This window comes from Acanthisitta chloris, unplaced genomic scaffold, assembly GCF_000695815.1.
Source record: "Acanthisitta chloris isolate BGI_N310 unplaced genomic scaffold, ASM69581v1 scaffold10962, whole genome shotgun sequence".
NCBI lineage: Eukaryota > Metazoa > Chordata > Aves > Passeriformes > Acanthisittidae > Acanthisitta > Acanthisitta chloris.
The window spans coordinates 5,374-27,652 of record NW_008662210.1 but is presented as its reverse complement, the minus strand read 5'-3'; the positions used below and the strand labels follow the sequence as shown (position 1 = coordinate 27,652).

The 22,279-nt window shown below is 38.4% G+C and overlaps 1 protein-coding gene across 1 annotated transcript in view; it reads left to right on the top strand.

Annotated features, from left to right (window-relative positions):
• KCNK2 (potassium channel, subfamily K, member 2) overlaps positions 1-10,891 on the top strand; it is a gene marked incomplete at its 5' end in the record, with an annotated part of 27,500 nt that extends 16,609 nt beyond the window's left edge. Inside the window, one exon of the mRNA XM_009070517.1 lies at positions 10,574-10,891. Within this exon, the coding sequence (XP_009068765.1) occupies positions 10,574-10,891 (318 nt within the window). The remainder of the gene's footprint in view (positions 1-10,573) is intronic.
• Between the last annotated feature and the right edge of the window lie 11,388 nt (positions 10,892-22,279).

Genomic DNA, 22,279 nt, shown 5'->3' with positions numbered 1-22,279 from the left:
TTTTTTTTTTTTTTTTTCACTTCAGTATGCAGCAGCTTCTGACTTTCAGCATTTTCAGCAAAAACGCCTACCCAATCAAGAATCTTAGGCATTTGGGCTATAAATTTCAGATTCCTGTTTTTAAAATTAAGTGCTTAATCCCTTGACCTCATGATATTCTCTTGGTTAAGCTCTTGTCCAGACTCCATCCGAGTCAATGAAGATGGGATTCATCTCCAGTGTAGATATCAATAGCTGACCTAGTTATCTATATTTTCTATGTAATCAGTGGGAGAAAATAAGTGTTTCCAGCATGATCCATCTGAATTTTTTTAAGGCATCTACCATATAAAACAAATTGCATTCTGGATGAGCCTGTTCTCTTCACCATATTTCAAGGGCCTCGGTGACTGACTTACGTTAGACATAGGCTCAGTTTGGACAACTGATTTTTTCATGCTGGATGTCTGTCTTTTGAACTGAACAGTATGGATCCAGCCTTAAAAACCAGCCCTAAAATTTCATGAGAAACAGCACATTCACTTTTTGTGGGAATTCAAGATCTTTGATATTTATAAACAAATTCAACAAATTTTACTCATCTGAATCATCTTTCTGTTAAACTTCTTGGCACAATTGACATCTGTCACTCATGTCTGTCAAAACAGAATTAGGCTTGTCATGGTAATGCCATGGAGACTATTGCACTCCCTTTATTATTTGTTGTCTTTTCATTTTACTAGCTTCAGACTGGAGGTGCTCACCCAGCATAAGGGTCCCAGGCTAAAGAGAACTTGAGTCCATTTCTCATATCCTCCAGGAAGATACCCTAAATGTAAGCTGTGTGCATGAAAAGATGAAATAAATGAGTGGTCTTAGTAAGAAACAGTTTTAAAAGGTTTTAATGAGTTAAACTGGCCTGCCAAGCAAACAGATAGGCCTCAGAGGTTGTTTAAGTGAGGGTGTGTGACCAAGGAGGAGGAAGAACTTGTTCAGTGATGGTGAGTTCTTGACCTGTTTCGAGAAACAGAATCTATTCACTTAGAAATGAAGGTGATAAGAATAGCTCTCCAGCCTGGTGAAGAGAGGCTTCTTACAAAGGTATGAGTCAATTGCTGTACAATTCTGCTTTGTTTTAAGCGAGATGGATCAGCTTCTGTTGAAAGCAACTCTTTTGGCTTTTATTTTTCTTGCAACTAAAAACCCAATTGTAGTAGTTTTAAGAACTGTATATCCACTAGTTCAATAGGTTGGTCAGACTGATGTGGTGGAAGTCTGTTCCTAGAGTGCACTGAATTGGAAATACCTGTGGGATACAAAAATAATGGGAAAGCAATTGCATGCAAGGTCATTTTGCAGGGCAGTGATTAATAGGGGTCACAGTTCTAAGATGCACAAGCAGGGAATCATTGAGTAGGAAAGTGATGCTACTGCTGCAGTTGTTACTAAAAGGTGTGTTAACAACAGACAGTCCCTCAGTCTGTGGTTTAAACTTCAGAAATAATGCAAAGAGCAATAAAAAATGGCAAGAGAGATGTCTGAAGACAAGTCTGCCTAGCATTAAGAAAGTTTTTTCCAGTAAATCAAAGATGTGCAGAAAAGTTTCTTTGAGAAGATATAGCCACACTAAAAATGGTGCATTTTTCTAATGATTTCTATGACATGGGGAAAAATATGAAAGAAAATATCTTTCTACAGTAAAGACAACCATAGGTCTCCAGTCAAATTTGACTAGCAACAGGACAAAAAAACCCCAACAAAACAAACCCATTTTTCCAGTAAATCAAAGATGTGCAGAAAAGTTTCTTTGAGAAGATATAGCCACACTAAAAATGGTGCATTTTTCTAATGATTTCTATGACATGGGGAAAAATATGAAAGAAAATATCTTTCTACAGTAAAGACAACCATAGGTCTCCAGTCAAATTTGACTAGCAACAGGACAAAAAAACCCCAACAAAACAAACCCAAAAATAAAAAAATTTGACTAGCAACAGGACAAAAAAAACCCAGCAAAACAAACCCCAAAATAAAAGGTGGGAATACAGTCCCTCTATGATGTCCCCGAGTCTGAGGCATGTATGAGGAGTTGTACTGGTGTGAGGAGAAGGTAGAAATGGCTGACCTGGTTTTGAATGCAATTTGGTCTCTTCCCTTCCATGACTTTAAATCATCCTGGTGGTGTTGTTGAACCTGCCCTAGCAACAGTCTGTAATACTGAGTTTCTGTATTGATTGCTCTTTGACAAGTCTGCTGTAGTACTATGTGCAATAATGGATAGGAAAGAACATGTTGTTCTGAGAGTGCCAAGAAACCTAATCTGCTGTTGGGTTTTGACACTTTTTTTGAGCTATTTTTCCTCATAGTTTTGTGTCATTTAAACATGTGATGCCTGCTTAACTTCAGATTCAACATACACACACAAACACACCAAGGTAAATTCTACCATGTTATTTTGGTGTAGTTATATTTTTATTATTTATATCATGCCTTTTAGCTGGGCATACTAAAGTCATTTAGGGACTGCTGTTTTGTTATTGCATATTAAGTACCGTGTCCTGATGTGGTGCTGGTAGGATGCTGATTACAAGAGATGTGCTGCCCAAATACACTCCCATGAGGAGCAGTGCAGCCTGTGGTGCTTGCCAAGGGCATGGGGACACTTGTCAGTGTTTCAATTGGCAGCCCCTGTGCCTGGCCCTGCTCTCCCTTGCTTTCCCTTGCCTCAAAGTGCTGACTGAACTATTCAGGGAAGATAAAAATGCCTCCGGTGGGGTCTGCATGCAGCAAGGCAGTGATGGCAAGTGCTATTGAATTTTCAAAGATAAAACTAGAGTAAGTGACTTATACTTTGTAATAAAAGAAGTTGATTATAGAGAGATCAGTTACAGCAGTGGCATTTCTTGGAGTTAATTACCCATGAAGATTCCCAAAAAGTATGTTATGATGATTTGCATTAAAAAATCTTAATTTTTGGAGACAAGATGTAATTGAGCCTTTAGGTTACAGTGATGAATATGTCTGTGATTTAAATTTATTGATAGTGATATTTAATCTGGAATATGTTCAGCCCACATCTTCATGATTAACATTCCTGAAAACTTTACTTTTTTTTTAAAGATACTTTCAGTGCTTAGATATTGTTAGGAAAAGATATCAAAACATGTTAGAAATACTGAGTGTATCAATTTGATAGTGTCTTGTGAATGAGTCCCCAGACAAAAGTCAGTTCAGCAGAATACCCTTGCATCTTCAAGAAATTGTGGTATTGTTGAGGGAAGTGCTTTGCAGTTGGAAGGACTGAAGAAGTTGTGGAATACTTTTCTTCATAAGGGATGAGTGCAGTTGTAATAGTAGTGTTGAACAGCCAAAGTGGAGCTTTAATATTTCACATAAATATCACTCCAGATATTGACATTAGAAAGTTAAGAAATAGACAGTTTTTGCTGGGAATTATCCATGTAGTTACTATAGTTATTCCTTACTCAGTACCAAGGAAAAAATAAAAGTCCTTTTTGGTGTTTTCTTTAGTATCTCTTTATAAGCTAAAAAAGTCCAATGAGTTTATGAAACAGTCATTGTCTGTTTCCTGCGGGAGAAAGTTGAGGCAGTCTTTCAACTGCCTGTGGCTTGGGGTTCATTATGTTTTGAGTATAGTTCTTAAAATGTTTGCTATTTCTGGCTGCAGCAAAGTCATTGGCTGTATAGTGCAGGCAGAGAATACATGCTGTTCTCCCGGATCACCTTAGGCTCAACTGGTAGAGCTTTATGTAAACCTAAGTAGTTTCTTGTGGTTAATACAGGTGGATGTCATTCACTCTCATCAGGTTGAAAGAGGGGTTGGATGGCTCTCTGAGGTAGACAAAACCATTAAATGGAACAGCTGATTTTGAAAGGAAAATGTCAACAATTTTTTTTGTATTTGGAATTTAATAATGAAGCAGAACATTAGGGACTGAGATAATCAGGCCAATAACTTGTCTACAGTATTGAGACATGTACACATGCAGCTCTATGCAAAGAGGAATCTGACGGGCAATATTCAATAATAGTTCTGAGGAAATACATAACATAGAAGTCTTCATATTTCTAGGGAAAAGGAAGAGATAAAACAAAATAAATGTGCTGTTAGTTGGGTTGTGTAGACATGATTTTTTGATATTATTTTTTAGGCTCTTTTTATTTTGTTGAAACAGAGCAAAAGGGCCATTTCTGCATCTGCCATCTGTCACATCTCCACAAAACATATTCCCACAGCTGCCACCATAGATGTTTCTCCACAAATAAAATAGTCAAAATTCATGGGCTCTCTGCATTCCCATTGGAAAATGTGGTTTATTTCATCCAAGGCATCAGATGTGCTCATGGAAGTTATGCGGGTGAAACCAAAGAATCATTGCTCACCAGAATGAACTCACAAACATTGCTTATTACAGGACTGAACAATCCAGTTTCCATCAGGAGAGCATTGTTCCCAAAATGTATCTGACCACCATGGCTGCAAAAACACAATTGTCTATGTAATTGAAATGCTTCTCCAGAAGATGGCAATTTCACAAAATAGAATCTTTTCCCTTGTTGCCTGAAAAACAGAGGGACATGTGTACCAGTTGGGAACCTAAAAAGACATCACTTATTGCTTCATGTAAACAAATCACTTTGAAATTAAAGACATGGTGTAGAAGAGTTTTCTGCTACAGAACTGAGGTCCTGGCAGAATGAACAGAAGATGGTGGTTCAACACCTGGAGAATTTCAGCATATGTATCTCATTACTGCTCGTGCATCTCATGACTGTTTTCATTTACCTTTAAAGACAAGTAGAGCACAGTCTTCTCTAAATACCTGTCCACAGATTAGAACACAATGGGGTTTGGGTATGTACTAATAATGCTGTAATTACAGAAATACTAAAAGCCAGATAATTGGGTTGGGAATTTATTTAGTTGGACTATAAATGAGATTCCCTTAATGTAGAGGAAATGCACAGGCTTCACAAAAATGTATGTGAAGCTTGTCTTTTGAATATAAATTTGCAGGCAGCAGCAGCTCAGGTGGGAAAAGGTGTTACATGCTCTTGCCCAGAAATGCAGGAAAATGAGATGGCAGGTAGACAAACCCTCCTATCCATGCAGGGATCAACGCAGCCAGCAGTTGTGCTATTAAACCCATCAATCCTCTTTGTACCTACATTTTTTAAAATGGAACTTCACAAACGGTTTCTGTGAATACTGGGTGAGTTTCCTGAAAGCTATGACAAAACGTTATGCACTCTACTCTGCTGTCTGCATAATGTGACATGTAATGCTCTTTCTAGTTTTGTCTCTGAGTAGCATATCATAGAGAGGTTAATTGGATGTGTGATTTTTAAGTAACAGGATAAAGTACACCGGAGAGGAAAAATGAAGGTATGAAACTTTGGAGAATGCATTAGGAATAAATGTTAGAAATTACATACTGAGAAACATCTAGACTGTTAAGAATATCTGTAAGGAAAGCCACTTTTTTTCCCCTAAAATGTAGTCAAATGGATACCTCCATACCTCCAGCTCATCTGGCTTTTTCAATTCAATTTTTTGGCTGCTTTAGCATGCTTGTTGTAAAATGTATGAGCCTTGTATGCCAAAGGGAAACAACATAAAGTATGGCTATGAAAGAAAAAGCTGCACACATTTTTTAGAAATAGATGTTTTCATTTTATTTCATGACATATATATAACACTGGTTTTTTTCTTACTTGGTACTCTGTGGCATAGCTCCTCCCGAGTATATCATAACTTTCATGTCATATATCTGAGTTCCATCCAAGTTGGATATATTTCTTCCTGCTGTAAATAGAAGTAGATTGGCTGTAATGTTGGGATTTTTCAAGAATCTCCCTGAGACAGAGAAGCAAAACTAAGGCAGCTATGTTAGACAGGTGTGCATTCATTTTGGTCTATTTAAGGATGTCCTTAATTACGCTTGTATTTGGGGTGGGTTTTTTCTGTTAGATCACAGATGTGGCTTAATTCAAAGTATAGATGACTTGTGTAAAGGTTATGGGTACATGGCTTGTGCCTTCCAGGCCACACTTAATGGGATGAGTGGTCTTCTTCCATGGTGGGCAATTTTGCTTGGATAATTATTTGGTATTATTTGTGAGTGGAGTGTCCAGGAAGATTCCCAAAGTCCTGACAAGTTGTACTGAAGAATGACGCAGGTGCTTCAGTATGTTGAAATGCTTTTTCTCTTAGCAGGACCATCCCCTTGGACATACTTATATTCTGGCTTGTGCTGTTTGCCTCTATCCACATGGAGCTCAGTGAGACAGTGAGAAAACTAAAACATAATTGCAATGAAAACGAGTAGGAATTTTGGATCCTACTAGACATACTGACTTAGCCAGTTCTAGGGTATTATTCATTTAGATGGATTTTGGCAGGAGTAGGTGAAGGAATAGTCACTAAATGTCCATGTTTTTTACCTAGTTCTGTCAAATTCAGTATGTCTGCCTAGAAGTGATATTGGTGATAGTGTGTGTGCTCAGCCTGGGAACTGTATAGTCATTCAGGAAGTTCATGCAGTATTTTTTTGATGCCTGTTTTTAACTACACAAACCTCTCAAAAAACCAAAGGTGGCTTTAACAGGAGTGAGTAGACACGCTTCAAATTTGTTCAGAGGCAATTTCTCATTATATCCTAGCAGAATAAATGTGACATTTCCACCACAGGTAGGCAGACACCTTGGCATTGACATTTGGGGATGCTACTGGAGATGACCTGTGGTATTTGAGACATCCCCATAGGGCTCTTGAATATGATGGAGATCATATGGGATATCCAGGCAGTGGTAGCTGCTTCCTGGGCAAGGAATTGAGTCAATGCTGTTTATTAAACAGAAAAGTATCTTTTTGGTGGTGGTGTGTGTGTGGTGAAGTGTGCTGTGTGAAATATGTAGTTGTGTTGAGACCTGACTACTGAGACCTTTCTTCCCTGGAATCATGAGGAAGTAGCATGCTGCCTCATAAACACATGATAAAGTTACTATCTGTTAATGCTCAGTGTAGATAGCTTAGAGTTGATACTTCTTGTGAAATATGTCTAACACCTTGCAGTCTAATTTGGATTTTGATGTGGAGGAAGTAAATCCTGGAGCTGGGCTAGGGGCTGTGTCCCCATTACCAGTGGCATTTCTAATCCGTGAAGGTTAGGAGTGAGAAGCATCAACAGATTAGTGCTGCTTACTGTATGGCTGAGTCAGGTGCTATCACTGTGACATGTTTTTCCTATTACTTTTGATATATTTTGTGACATTCAGCCTTATGTTAAGTACTTAGTTGTCAATAATTTCTGTGACTAAGAGGCCTCATCCTCGTGTCACACTGCCCCCAACTATGACAGCTGCAGAGTCTACAGAGCTGTGTGCTGTAATGAGGCAAGGGAATTGGAGAGAAGTAAATAATTGTTACAGTAGGTAGGTATGTTAAGAATTTAATTTTTTTTTGAGCAGCAAAGGCAATTGGCATTTCAATGGATTTGCACAAGACATTTTGTGGCTGTCAGCACTCAGATGAAGAGGAGCTGTAATGCAGTGTAATAAAATGTCATACCCTAAGGACAGAAAGAACATGGACATATATAGAAATGTCCCTATGGATCAAGGAGGGATCAAATTAGATGAGCAAGTTGCCTACGTACACTAGTAGTTAAAAACTGCACATTTCTTTTCCTATAACCTTTTGTGCTTGAGTCTGTAAGGGCTGTGGAATTAAGAGTTTTATTCTGAAGAGGCAACAGTTCTGAGTGCCTTTCAGTTCACACGAAAACTCGGGTCTCAAAGCAGTGATTTGGGGCATTTCACACAGCATTGAGCTTCTAGTTTCTCATGCTGGTTTACTACCGCTGTTTTACTACTGGTGCATTTCAACTCTGTTTAGCAATAGCATTGCATTTTCTTTTTTTTTTTCCTATGATTTTAATATAAACCAACATCACAGCTTTGCCCTACAGGCAGATAGAATTGAGTTCACCATGTTAATGTTCCGCATCACCTTAATTGGAACAAGTCTATTTATTGGTGTTCTTCAGCTGGCTGCATAAACTTGTTTCCCAAAAGAAATCTAATTAGAATTTAGTCATCAGATCTCCCAACAACTGCAGTTTTAAGATTCCCGTGAATAACGTGTATGCATAAGAGAATATAGCAGCCTGCCCTGTGTGAGACACATCCATGACCAGTATGCATTCTGAACCTGTCCTAGAGGTTACATAGACTTACTTTCATCAGAATCAAGGCCAGTTGTTTTTTCATTGCTGGAAAAAACATTTAAGAAGTGGGAACTGAAAAAGAGGGAGGATTTGAAAGAATATGGGGAGACAGTAGAAGATGGTTGTAGCTTCCAGTAATTTGCCAAGACACAATTTTAAAGCCACCAGCCTGATAACAACCCTTGAATGTGACTATATGCAATGATAGAGATGTGTGCCTGAGTAAAATAACCGGTCTGGTAAATGCTTACACAGCTGGTGAGGGGTACAAATATGTAGGGTAAAATAGAGACCTGTATACTGTCTCTTTGCTCCCCTAGACAGAAGCATGCTCCAGGATCTGACCAGCCTGCCTTTTGTAACGCTTAGAAAAAGGACAAAACTACTCCAGGGTGTGCACTGGTTGTTTATCATACAGTTTACTAGAAATAAAAATATTGTAGTAGCTGAAATTTTTCAGCATTAGAGATTTCATTATTTTCAGATCTGAAATGCAGTGTGTCTGATCCTAATTGCACAATTTAAATACTAATAATCATTTGGCGAGGCAACTCCTCTGTGTATTACAGATAATAGTCCTTGTTTTAGAAAATATACATAATGGGTCCACATTTGTCATCTCTGTAATTCACTGAAGCAGAGACAAGTGTAATAAAATGACCCCTGGGTAAAGAGATCTTTTTGTTTTGTTTCTGGAGGGGGAAGGTTCTCCTGAAACCCTGTCACTCCTGGGTGAGCTGATTAGTTTTTACCTTCATTATATTCCTGTTTTCCACTGCACTGCAAAGCATGAATAAGCCTGTGGCCACTTTTCTCTGATGGTTTACCCCCCATATTTCTCTGTATTAATTCTTTTTTTCATTTCTGTGCTTACCGAGTCCAAACTTGCTACTGATACTACTGATAAATATTTCTGTGCTTACCGAGTCCAAACTTGCTTGCTAATGATTGAAATTCTGGACTGAGCAGTACTAATTATACTACTGATAAATACAATTCCAAAGCAAAGAAAGCATTGCAGGAGAATTTAATCCACATAAATTAGTCTACTTGCCTGTGCTATACCTGCCAAGTATAGAAGAATACAGAGCAGAGATAAAGAGAAACAAACTGTTTCCTTTGCTGTTATGAAGAGATAATATCCTCAAAGGGTGCCTCCTTTAGTTACCTGTATAACTTATTTACTGTTGTAACAGTGGTTTGGCTGAAATACAAGAGGAAAAAATAAATGTCATATAAATCACAAGGCCATAGTTCACCTCAGACTATTATCTGGAGGAGCTGCTCAGTCTACCTCATGCCATATCTGAGGAAGAAGAATGACAATGTGGGATTCTGTGCCAGCAGCTGCCTACTTCCCACTCCTCAGCCTCATCCACATGGCTTGGGCTTATGGGATGCTCCAGTTTTCCAAGTACTGAAACATTCAAAGGAATCTTAAGAAGAAAATAATTACAGTAATTTTCAGTGAAAGTGGATTAGCCATTGCCATAAAGACTGTCAATATAGGGACATGTAGAGTTGGAGCACAAGAACTGAGAGGACAGCAGGGATCTACATACATTTGTGAAGTGGCAACGATGCTACAAACTGGAACCTCACAACCAATCTGACTGGAGATCTGAGCATGGCAGGGGAAAAACCCCTTCCAGCTGCATGCTAATTGTACAGCAGCAGTGACTGGCAGCCTGCATTTCCTTTGTGTGGAATTGATAACAGCTCTCCAAATCCCATGCTGCAGTGGTCTCGATGCTCCTTTTTGATGTCTCATTTCAGTGGAGTCAGGGTGGTAATCAAATGTTGCTGAGGTGACTGAAACTATTGCTGTATTGGTCCTACACACAGAAAAGAGAGGATACAAGGAGCTGATAGCTTCCTTTAAAAAAGCTTTTCTGTCTAAATTTAGAAAATTCTTTGCCAGGTCTCCCAGGGATATTTCCAGAGACAGCGAAAGTGCTCATAAATAACCCCACACCCTAGTAACAATACATAGCACAGCCTGGGTTGCTGGGATTTCAGCATCCCCTGACCAGCTGGGTATTGTGCAGCTGTCAGGGCTCTGCAGCTTCCCGGTATTGCTGAGTGCCCATAATAAAAAAAATAAAGTCAGCAGAAAAGATTTTTATTGTATTTTTGGAATTGTTAACTCTTACCAGTGCAACATTTCCTCTTGTTTAGTTGCTATCAATAAAAGAGTGAGTCTTTGGCATGAGAAATCTGTGCCAGCAGCAGCATTTTGGCAGCTGAAAGATGCATTTTGCCCCCACCAGGCTCTTGAGCCTAAACAATGTCTGAAGTCCTTGATCCTTTAATGATTCCAATTTTTTTTCTTCTTTTTCTTGCAGGTAGGGGAGTTCAGAGCCCATGCTGCAGAGTGGACAGCCAATGTCACCGCTGAGTTCAAAGAAACGCGAAGGCGCCTGAGCGTAGAGATCTATGACAAGTTCCAGAGGGCTACCTCTATCAAAAGGAAGCTCTCTGCAGAACTTGCCGTCAACCACAATCAAGACCTGACTCCTTGCAAGAGAACACTCTCAGTCAACCACCTCACCAGTGAGAAGGACATCTTACCAGCTCTGACAAAGACAGACAGCATTTACATGAATGGTTTGACACCACACTGTGCAGCAGAAGAGATAGCCGTTATTGAAAACATTAAGTAGCTGTGACTTTGGATCCCAGCTCTTGGGAAGCTCTTGGCTTAGACTAGCCATATACCCTTTTTCTCCACCCTGTTGATGATCAGTGCTAACAGCATTTTCTATGTGTGCATGAGTTCCACAGAAACTACAGTCCAGAGTTACCATCGCATCTCTTCAGAGACACAAAGATGAATGGCACTTCTGTTTCCGAAAGATGCTGGAATAAGCAATGTCTTCTGCCTTTATCTGCCCAGACTGTTTTTCACTTCTCCTAATGTGCCATATGGCCTCACGAATGAATCACACTTGTTTATGATAATAATGTAGCTTTGAGGGATCAGTCCTTAAAATTTCAGGGTCTACCTTACTGAGCCTAGGAATGGACCATTTCTGGACTACAACACATTTGTAAATGGCAAGAAATTCTTATGCAGCCTTTTACCTAAGAAATTTTTGTCAGTGCCTTATCTTTTGAAGAACCAGAACCTCTACAGTTCCTGTACAATTTTTGTTTGTTTGGGCTTTTTTGCATGAGAAGTGTATTTCATTTAAGTTTTCATTCTTCTTGAAACAATGGTGTTTTAAAGGTGTCTATTATGAAGATACCAACCAGCATGAATGAATGCCAAAACTCAACAATCATCAGATGATGTTCTTAGCTCCAAATTTAAAGGCACTGCAGTTTCAAAAGTTGAAAACACATCCCCCAGAAGCATTTTGTTTTACTCAGGTCCAGCTGATACTCATTCACACTGACTTGTAGAATTTGCAGACCCTTATCAGGTCTTATTTTTCAAGCAGTATTCAGCGGTTGTTTTTTTCTGCGTGAAATGTACCAAAAAATCTGGAGCTTATCTATCACTAAATTATTTGGTAGATGACAAGAGCAAATAAAAAAATACTGGTTTGATGAGAGGCATGGGAGGCTTTTAATTGCTGTATTCTAATAATCACATCCAGCAAACAATGCAGAAAAATACAGCTATTCTTAATAAGCATATCCTTGTGCGAGGTGTTTGGTATGAAAAGGATTCTTAACTTCCTCTTTAAGTCAAGTCACACCAGAGGCCACAAGATATTTTATCCAGGAATCCTGCTGGAGTGCTTTCCTGGATGTCACAGTGTCTGCCTGTGCCAGAGCTGTGACTAATGTGGGAATGCAATTGAAACTGGTATCACTGTGACTTTCTACATTTCAAATAGAGATGGCTTTGAATATAAGTGCAGGCATGAAGAAGAGCTGATAAATAGCACAATCTGAATACTGATGATTGCTCTGACAGGATAAGCTGATGAGAAGCAGATCTAAACCAGACTATGGGTTTTTTCTATCGGTTTTAAGAAAACACATTAATTTTGTATTTTCTGTTTTGCTTATAGGTGTACATGAGATTCAGAAGAAATGCAGGATGGAATGGATAATTTTGAATTTTTTTCCTTATGTTAATCTATTGCGACCTGGCTGTACATAAAATGAATAGAACAGGCCTTAAAGAATAATTTAGGCTCTGTGTAAATTAAAAAAAAAAGAATGGGACTTTACTGATTGGGCATGATTCAAGTGGCAAATCTTACAGCATCTCTGACCATTAGATTACATGCAAGATATGAATGTTAATGTTTTTTGGATGCTTAGCTTGTTTTCTAATAAATATAAGTTAATATGTAAATTCAGTGTAAATATCAGTCAATTAACATTTACAGAGAGTATGCTTTTAAAACTAGGGAAGTTCCATGACACAGCACCGAGCAATGCTCTTATAACAAAGACCCTTGTCTCCCCAGCACAGTGTTCTGAATGTCCACATGGCAAGGGTTCATCTTGCCATGTATAAACTGTGAATTGTAATGAAAAATAAAGTTTTTAATTAAAATAAACTTTTCTGAATCTCCTGCTTGCTACAACTGGAATGCTAAGGAATAATTTGTGAAACTGATTTTTGTGCTTTCATCAGTTACAGAGCATAGTAGTTTGCCACCTGCTTTAATTTAAGCTGGTTTAGTAATAAAGGCTTGACTCACCCAGCACAGAAATAATTATTTTTTGTCGGTATTAAAAATAATGCTCTTTGATTGCTGTACCTTAAGTTGTGTTTCTTGCAATTGTGTTTCAAAAACTTGATCAGGATTCAGTCTCTCCAGTCATGTGCTACAGAGCTGATGGCAATTGCTCCATCCTTGCACTGAAACAGGTGCAGGGGGCTCTGCCCTGCTGTCCTGATGGATCTCATGTGGTTGCTGGTAACCTTTTGCAGAAGCATATGAACAAGCTGCTCTAAGGGCAGTAGCCTTTCACACTGGAGCAATTGTTTCTATAGTGAACATTTCAAAATGGCCTCTTTAATTACATCTTGGCCAAGGGAATGATAGCCCATTTCAATGTGGTGGTAAGTGGACTGTTGTCTTATATTGTTCCAACCTGATTTGTGTGGGATATGTTATTCCTTTTAGAGCTGATTTTTTTTTCAGAAAGGGACTGGTAATGTTCGATGTTATTGTCTTTGACAGTCTCAGATGCAATATCTTAGGTTAAAGCTTTGTATCACTCTAACCAGCTTGTGTCCATTTACCAACCTATAGAAGTGTGTGGCTTTGTGGCTTCCCTCATTTTAGAGAAACTTCTGGACATCTCAGGACCTGGTGAAAAGAGCACATTGTTTTAAGATCCTGTGGCATTGTTTGAGATACTAGAATGGATATTTGTTAAATCCATTCAGCACTGATTTACATAGACTTTTGTACATGATTTCTGGGAAAGGAACACCTGTTAATTTATATATAAAAGATATTGCTTCTCTTTTCAGTTTTTAACAGATCTAAATTATCTTCCCTACCAAACTAGATTTTCCTGTTGAGAACAAAGCATTTAACAAATAGAATCTTTTATTTGGAAGAAGAAAAGATGCCACAGTCCAGATGGTGTAAGTAGGTAGAGTTATCATGATCCCAATGTGTTTATTACCATTAAAGTTAATGGAAAATCTTTTTCTCCCACTCCACGTACAGTAATAGACCACAAATGCTGAGGGTGGCCAAGTTAACATAATACTTGATGAACTCCATAAAGGTGTTTCTCTTCATTCCTATAATAGCAGACTTTTGTATTAAAAATCTGTCTTTTTTGTCACTGGACATTATGCATAGCTCATTTTCCCTTCCACATATGGCCCTATGAATGCATGAATTGGGATCCATTTGGACCCTCCTTTCTCTCACACATATATGGGGACATTTCAGACTGTTAGCCCACTTGCTACTTAAACAAGCTTGTGAAAATGATATTTCAGTTTCTTTTATATTCTAATCAAATATTATATATAAAAAAAGACATTGACAAACCATTTTGGATGAGAGACAAGTTGTAGCATGTAAGAATCTGTAAAGGCACGTGTACCGCCCAACAAAATTTATTTCTCAGTTTTAGAAGAAACACTACATCAATGAAAACAAACCTGAAATCTGTTAGAGAAGTAGCTATAATTTATCTGTGTCATTTGCTGTTGTCTGTGATAATCTTGCCTTTTTATTTGCATTCATTGGTGTACTACATCTGGCAAAGTGTCTATGTTGCCTCAGTTTTTGTTTATCCCTGCATGAGAGGCAGGGGGATCAAGTTGCAGAGAATTTGTACCATGCCCAATTCTTGCTGGAGTACTAGGGCAAGAGCCTACTTTGGTATCCCCTCTACACTTTGTAGCTTCAGGCTACCTGTTCTCCTTTTTCTAATATTTAGGCAGCCTTGAGGTGCTACTCTCAGAGCTGTGAACTGCATAGGAGGATCAAACCCAGAAGCTTGCTGAATCTCATGGACATCCTAGCAGTGCCTTCTCTTCACCTCTTCTTGATTCAATAGAAGAAAAGCTGGAGGGTAACACAGAAACCCACAGAAAAACTAAATCTCTAAAGGTTCCACTCTTGACCTGGAATGGGCCTTCCTTAGGTCACTCAGGTCAAACTGTAAGATCAGGACAGCAGAAAAATCTGGTCTGCATGTTTGTTTGGAGTTCTTGCCCCTCCAGCATTATTCTACACCATTGACCTCTAAATAGGAACACAGCACACCCTGTGGAAGAAGAAATGGAAGTCTGCTCTACTTAGGTCAACTCTAGATGCACATCACAAGTCTACATACATATATAACTTTATTTCCTGGGAAGGAAATTTTCCTGTCAGGGAAACTATATGCAGTGTCAAAATACAGCAGTAATACTTCTAACGAATTGCTGTCATACAATTATGTGGTAATTACCTTTTCTTTCCTACCTTGCAGTACTGTTTGAAAGGAAAGGCATTTATATATTAAGAGAAATATACATTTTGCGTGACTTTCAGAGTTATTTTGTCATAAAAACGTGATTAATTTTTTTTATGTCTGTGTTGCCCTGCAGACTGAAACGAACAATGTAACCTTAGAGTGAATAAAGTGATCCATTTGAGAAAACTAGAGAAGATGCTGATTTTCTGTTATTGGCAATAACAACCTGTTGGGCTACATGGAGACTAAAAATGGTAGCCCTTTCATTTGAGCAAGTGTTCTCTGCTTTGCCAAATTATTGTTACAGTTGTAAAGAGCCTGTGTGAGAATCAATAAGAATAGGTTTATTATATTTAGAAAACTTGAACATTTCAATTTTATGCCATTGCTTGTCCTGCTTTTACAAACTTTTAGAGGAATATGTTGAATAAGCTTGTAAACAAGTACATTACTTACTGCAGAACAATAAGTACCCTTTATACATAACAGCTGATACTGTAGCATTTGTGGCTTTATATTCTGGACCCAGATACATTTGTGCCTTCAATATATATTGACATTGTTGTATCATCTTAAATTGACTCAAAAAACAATAGTGGTATATTCTATTGTTTCATGTAAACTTAGTAATTTGAAAATACAGCTCAATTTTAAACCAATATCTTAGAAAATCTATAGACCTCACAACTTTTTATGAATTATGACAGTCTGTCTACACTGGTGATGCAATAAATTGTATCTTATTGATTGCCTGTTTTAGTTATTTTTGAATGTTTATCTGTTTTCCTAGTTGCTGTAGACAGATAATTATGAAGAAAGCAATTCATCTCTATATGGTTTTTAATCAATACACTCTGACTGGGCTGCTAGTATTATAATTCTTTCTGGCTAAACCTGGGGTAATATGTTGTGTTCTGTCTGCACTGTTACTAATTATTAATAGTAGTAGTTTTCATTAAGTGCTCTGAGTGCACTGATTTTTCTGAGAATGTCACTAGAGTGTTTATATAAACATCTCTAGTCTGACTTTGGCAAATGAATGTCCTTAGTGAAAAACTCCTTTAGAAGGATTTACTTCAATTCAATTGTTAGTAATAACTAGTTCTCAAGACTAATTACGTGCAGCCAGATCTTTGTCCTCTAGAGAAAGGTGTATAATATGCATATAATAGAGATCCTCACGGGAATGTATTATTTACCATTACTAATAAATAACAATGCTCTTTAGAAGATGATCAACAGCATGAAATTACTTCTTAACCAGCAGTTTAGTGATAGCTTTTTTTCTTTCACTATTAATCTGATCCTTCAAATTAAACAGGGAGTTCTGGAAAGTTTTTCTGAAGAGATACACTTACTGTGAAAGATGTATTTTAGTCTTGTTTGGCTCGGGGATACTGAGCCTAACTTTGCAGGATGACTAGAAATACGAACCTATTTGTAAAAAATTTTCTCATGGGAACATGAGAGAATAAATTGCTGTACTGCTGATTCTGACTTTCATACCAGTCACAAATCTGCTCCTGTTTTGTGTGGATTTTTTGTTTTTTTTCCAGATTATACTATTCGGTATTCATGCACTCAAGCAAACTACGTCCACTAGATCTGGCAGTAAATGCGATAAAGAAGGATTCTGCTTTAACTATCCCAGCTGTACTTAACATACCCTTCTCCATAATGTATTGAGCATTTAGAACGACTTGTCACTTTGCTTGTTCTGTAGCAGAAGAGAAGGAATTTTACAGATTTAAAGGCATTATGTTGCACATTTGGACAAAATAATAGCCTAAGAGTTTCAGCCTGGGCCCTTCTGAACTACACAGTGACAAGTCACAAAGTCTGAATGCTTTTTCAATAGAGAATACCATAGTGGTTTGTAGCAAAAAGGAGCCTAAAAAATGAGGCTCCACTGTGAGAAGTGAAAGTGGGAGTAACATGTCATGTACTATTGTGCACTTTATAAAGCGGAGGTGGTACAGGCACAAAGACCTTTTCATTTCTCAGTGTCCTCAGAGACTGTCAGGATACAGTCAGTGTAGCCTGCATTATATCAGTGTGCTCTTGCACTTTTGCAAGCTCCAAATGTGCCCAGCTGTAAAGGTACTGTACCTTCCTGGGTGCTGGTTGGCTAACAATGATGGAATAGCTTGACAGGAATAAACTTTCTCTGGCTTATATAGCACAGGTGGAGTAAGAAGAGATGGGTTTGGCTGTTGTAGAAACAATGTGTTGTCCTTTGGGAGGAGAAATTACACAGCTGAACACTGGGCAAATTTCACTCTGTCTAATATCTGGCCTTAAAACTGTTTTACCTAGAGAATGGGTAAAAATGGAAAAAAAGGATTCTTATTTGCTCTACCAAGATGAGAGCAGAGGCTGCAGTTTTATCACTGCAGCTGCATGCTGCTTTTGAGCTTCCCTTGTCCTCAAATGAGCAAGACTAGCACGGAATTAACATCAGAAGTGGTTTCTACTTGTGTAGACAGAAAATACAAGAAAGCAGTTCTTGAAAATAAGTAAAGAAAAAATTCCCCTAAATTCTTGCTGCTGGTTGGTGATCATGGACATCAAGTTTAGAACAGAAAGTGGTTTTTATTGTCAGTACCGAAAGGCTGCATTTGCACATGAATTTAACTCTGCTAGCCTCAATAAAGTTGCTCCATATAGTACCGAAAGGCTGCATTTGCACATGAGTTTAACTCTGCTAGCCTCAGTAATGTTGCTCCATACTTACTGTCCTTTAACAGAGCCTCCTGCTCCAAGAGTAAAGGATTACAGTGGAGAACATGTAAGGCCCTTAACTATAGAGCATACCATAAACCTTCCTTCCTTTTTATGACAAGTCCTAAGCCAGATATTCTGTGCAGAAAAAACAGAGTGCAGAAATGCACAACTAGCTTCAAAGATAAGTCGGGATATCTTCCTTTCATTCTTTTTGTTGTTGTTTCTGTTTATGTCTGTAGGCTAGAGTTAAAAGACTTCATACATTTTAATGCTTTATTTTAGTGGCATCTTGCATAATAAATGCAACTCATTGAAGTAAATTTATGTGCTGTAGGCCTCTGGTTTACACATTCTGGTCCTATTAGAGGCAAAAAACCAATCTCCAGTACAGGTGAAAAAGGGTTATTTGTGAAAAAACCCACAAACCCATACATGAGGAATGCTAAAGATAGACTAAGCATCTGATTAGTGTTTTCCTAATTAATATGCCAGAAATTGTGACATGAATTGCACGCAACCAAAATAAAGCTGATTTCCTATCTCCCAGTGTGACTGCCTTCAGTTTGGTAATTTTGCAGCAAAAGGTTCTTTGAAGCCAGTTGAAAGAACAGAAAGATGGGGGACACTAACTTGAACAGTAGGGTCAGCTGTGGTGACTACATCAAGTTCTCAAGTGTTCTTTTCTCCACCTGTGCTTATTTGGGAGCTGTGTGAGAGACCTACCTCGACACTTGAAGTGCTATCTCATCACTGCAGAGGCATAGTTTGGGTTTGAAACTGACTCTAAGCCTCCACTAACTCTTACCCTGAAATAAAGAAACTAAAAATTAATTCAAAGAAGTAATGGCAGTTTTGGGGGGACAGTTAATATATTGGGACCTTTTATGATCAGTCTGTATTTAAGCTATATCTGAGGCAGGCAATTACAGCAAATCAGCATTATAAATCAGGGTGCCCTAAAGGCAGGTTATTTACACCTGACTTTGTATTCCTCTGATATCCTACAGATAATGATAAAAGCCATAGCCAAAAATCATTAGTCTGAAAATTCCTTACAAAAAAATCCAGTCCAACAGTTCAGCAGAAAAAAAAAGGGACAAAACATTTTGAATGCCTAACATGGTAAACATTGCAGATTGCATTTTGTTTTCTTTTCACTGCTGCAGGTTAGTTCCAGCACATGCTTCCCTTTATGCTTGAGAGAAGCTCTCTACAAATATTTTATCTCCTTCTCTTCAATCTCTAACAAATTCTCTTGCTGTGATTAAAAGACAGAGTACTGTTTGGCTGCTGTCATTCTCAGAGTGAATTTGATGTGGTCACTAATTTTGGTGCTGTTTTGCTGAGATACTCCATGTCTGTCTGTATCCTTGTACTTTCTCTTGTCCTGGGATTGTAACCTTTGCAGACACGGATCACCTCTTTGCTCTCTGCTGTACTCTCTGCTGTATTCTTTGCCATGCACAATGAGGTTCTTTGTTCATGGCTGGTTGGTATTATAGAAATGCAGATTCATGGTGTGATTGTACAGTTGCATCTTTACACTGGGTTGGATACTAGAATCCCTAATTCCTTTCTTGTGACAAGGAAAATGAGCCATCTTGAATACCCCCATCATGTAGACTGTCAGAAACTTCTCATACTCCCCTGGTCCCTTGGTTTGTTTATCATCTTGGATATCTAGTGAAGTGCAGGGTGACTCTGAAGAAAGGGAATGCTGTTGTGTACAAAAGAAATCTTTTTGAATTAGGGTGTTAAAAAGATTGCTGTGTGTTTGTGAAATCAGGTGGCATTTTAATTGTTGACCAATGTTACTGGAAATTATTTGTTGCTATGTAATAAGTAAAAAGGATCACCGTAGTGAAAAATATGGGAACCACAGATAATATGTTAATTTTATTTGTAAGGTTTATTTTAGAGCACTCTAAACATCTGTCAAACCATCATAATGACAGGCATGTAAAACTGAAACCAGCACTTGGGGTCTGGCCTTCTCCCCAGAACAGAACTGCTGGCTCACTGCAACTTCCTGGTGTTAGGCTGTAAAGCAGTGCTTGCTAAATATCCTAATTTTTCTTCAAAATAGGCAACCCTTAGACTCCTGGAAAGTCTATAATGGGGAATAGACTTTGGACCTACACTTGAGGCTGCAACAATGGTTACCTCCATATTCCCTTTCATGGGACATGACAGCAATTATTAATTTACTAAAAGCTGTGCTGCCAAATTTCAATAAAACATTAGACATGAAGCTGCTTTGATAAACGAGGTAGCCAGATTACTGCAGTGCTTCAGAGGTGAAAAATCTAAGTCCATTGGCAGGCACATGAAAGAAAAAATATACAAGAGAAAATATAAAAGGGGAGCTTTGCTTTGAGTGCTGCTTCCAAGAATCAAAAGCCCAGGAGGCAGTCCTGTTTTTTATGTCAAATCAACTGTCACTAAAGGTATCGTAAATAACTCTGCTTCCTATGAGAAGGCTCCTAAAAGGATGTCCTTGCACCTGGACAGAACATGAGGCCATAGCTTCATCTCTGATAGCTTTGACTACCTCTGACCCCCAGTCTCCTCTTGGAGTAGGGTGAAATAGGGTAGTTTCTACTCAAAGAAACCGAAGGATTAGGCAAGAAAATGGGAATAAAATGTTTGTGGAGATCATTTCAATGCTGTGTGTCTCTCTAAGGTTCTAAAACTTTGATGAAGTGTGTTGTTAAATTTCCTTTGCAACCATTTGTTTGATCCTGTTCTTGAAATTATACTGTTGTGTAGTTTCTGAATATGGGCAACAATAACAAAAGCATTTTCTTGCAGTTTCTTCTTATTTGCTCGTGATATTTATACGTGGGGTTCAACTGCACAACTGCATCTGTTCCAATAACCCACACAGAGACATTGTCTTTAGAAAAAAGTGGGAGAGCGAGGACATTGCAGGAAAGGGTTTGTTCTAAATCAATCCCAAGTCTTAGTATTCGCAAAAGCACAATTTATGCAGTGAGTGGGAGCTTGATACAAGTGCAATTAAGTGTAATGACATCACTAATATGCCTGAATGTTCATTCAGCTTGGCACTCAAATCTACAAAATCAAGTCACTTTCAGGTTTGTTGAGGTCTGCAACCACCTCAGCTCACTGTCCATGTGGCTGAGTGGCAGAACAAAAAGGTGCTGTGGATATCTTACAGCTGATCCCTATGGTGTCAAGGTGCACTGACCCAGAGGTCTTTCATCTGTCCTAAGCTGTGCCTTCAGACCTCTTCTGCTGGACCTTTACTGGAAAGATGTGCCCTGTGGAGTGACATACATGGATTCAAGCTGGAAGCAGAATAATCACATCACTGTGGCACTTCAAATCATCTGAGCTTTTGGGAGATATTCATGGTGTTCAGTAACTTGCCAGCTCAACTGGCAGATTTCTGAACAAGTGATGGTGTGTGAGCTGAGCTGCATGGAGGCGAGGGAAGAGCTGCCTCAGTTGTTCTTTTGAGCTTCCCCATTCTGCAGAGCAGCCAAACCTTCGAAAAATGCTTTTTCCACCCAAGGGAGTGCCTGTCTCACCTTTGTCACTCTTGGTTTATTCCATATGTAGGAAGACAGATAGGCTGACAGACGAGGTTCCAACAAGATTTAATTTATTTTTTTACATAAATTATGTTAGGAAAAAAGAAGTGGATTAAGAGGGACAACTCTGCTTCATCATTCTGTAATGTCACTCCCCAGGTCTGAAGATCTTGTCAAGCCTTCAAGCCAATAGAGATAAAAATGGTTCAAAGTTGTCTAAAAGAAAAATACAAAACACCCTGAAAGAACACTTTCTAAGGCAATTTTTATGTATCTAAGATTCATAAAGTAAAGGGCACAGTATTTCTAAATTTTGCTTCACAAATCACATGAAGATGACAAGGGCACAAGAGATGAGTCTGGAATATTATGTGGTGGGGACTGATCTGTTTAGTCTTGCCCCATTTTTGAGTGACTTCTATACAGCTGAATTCTTACAATGTGTAAAAGCACCTACCAACTGCTGTTTTGGTTTGGGGTTTTTTTGTGGAATAAAATGCAGAGTTAATTAGCATGCATTAGAATAACTTTTAGCCCTCACTTTTAATATATTGCAGAACGTTTTCCTTCCAATTCAAAACTCCTTAAGTTTAAAAGATCAAGCTTGACATAAAAATATCTGAAATGACAGAGACCTCTGATCAAATGAGGGAATGCTAGGCTTTTCAACTAACATGAAAGACTAATTACTGAGGCGAGACTTAATAATTGATGTCTTCATTCAGTATAGCTCTGAAATTTAAGTCAAATAAAGAATTTATGTACCTAAAAATAGTGAATACAGGACCTAATTTTCCAGCATTTGGTCCCCAGATAGGGGCCCAGAACCCCATGCATATTATTGAGGCCCTAGAGCAACAAAGCAGCCAAAAA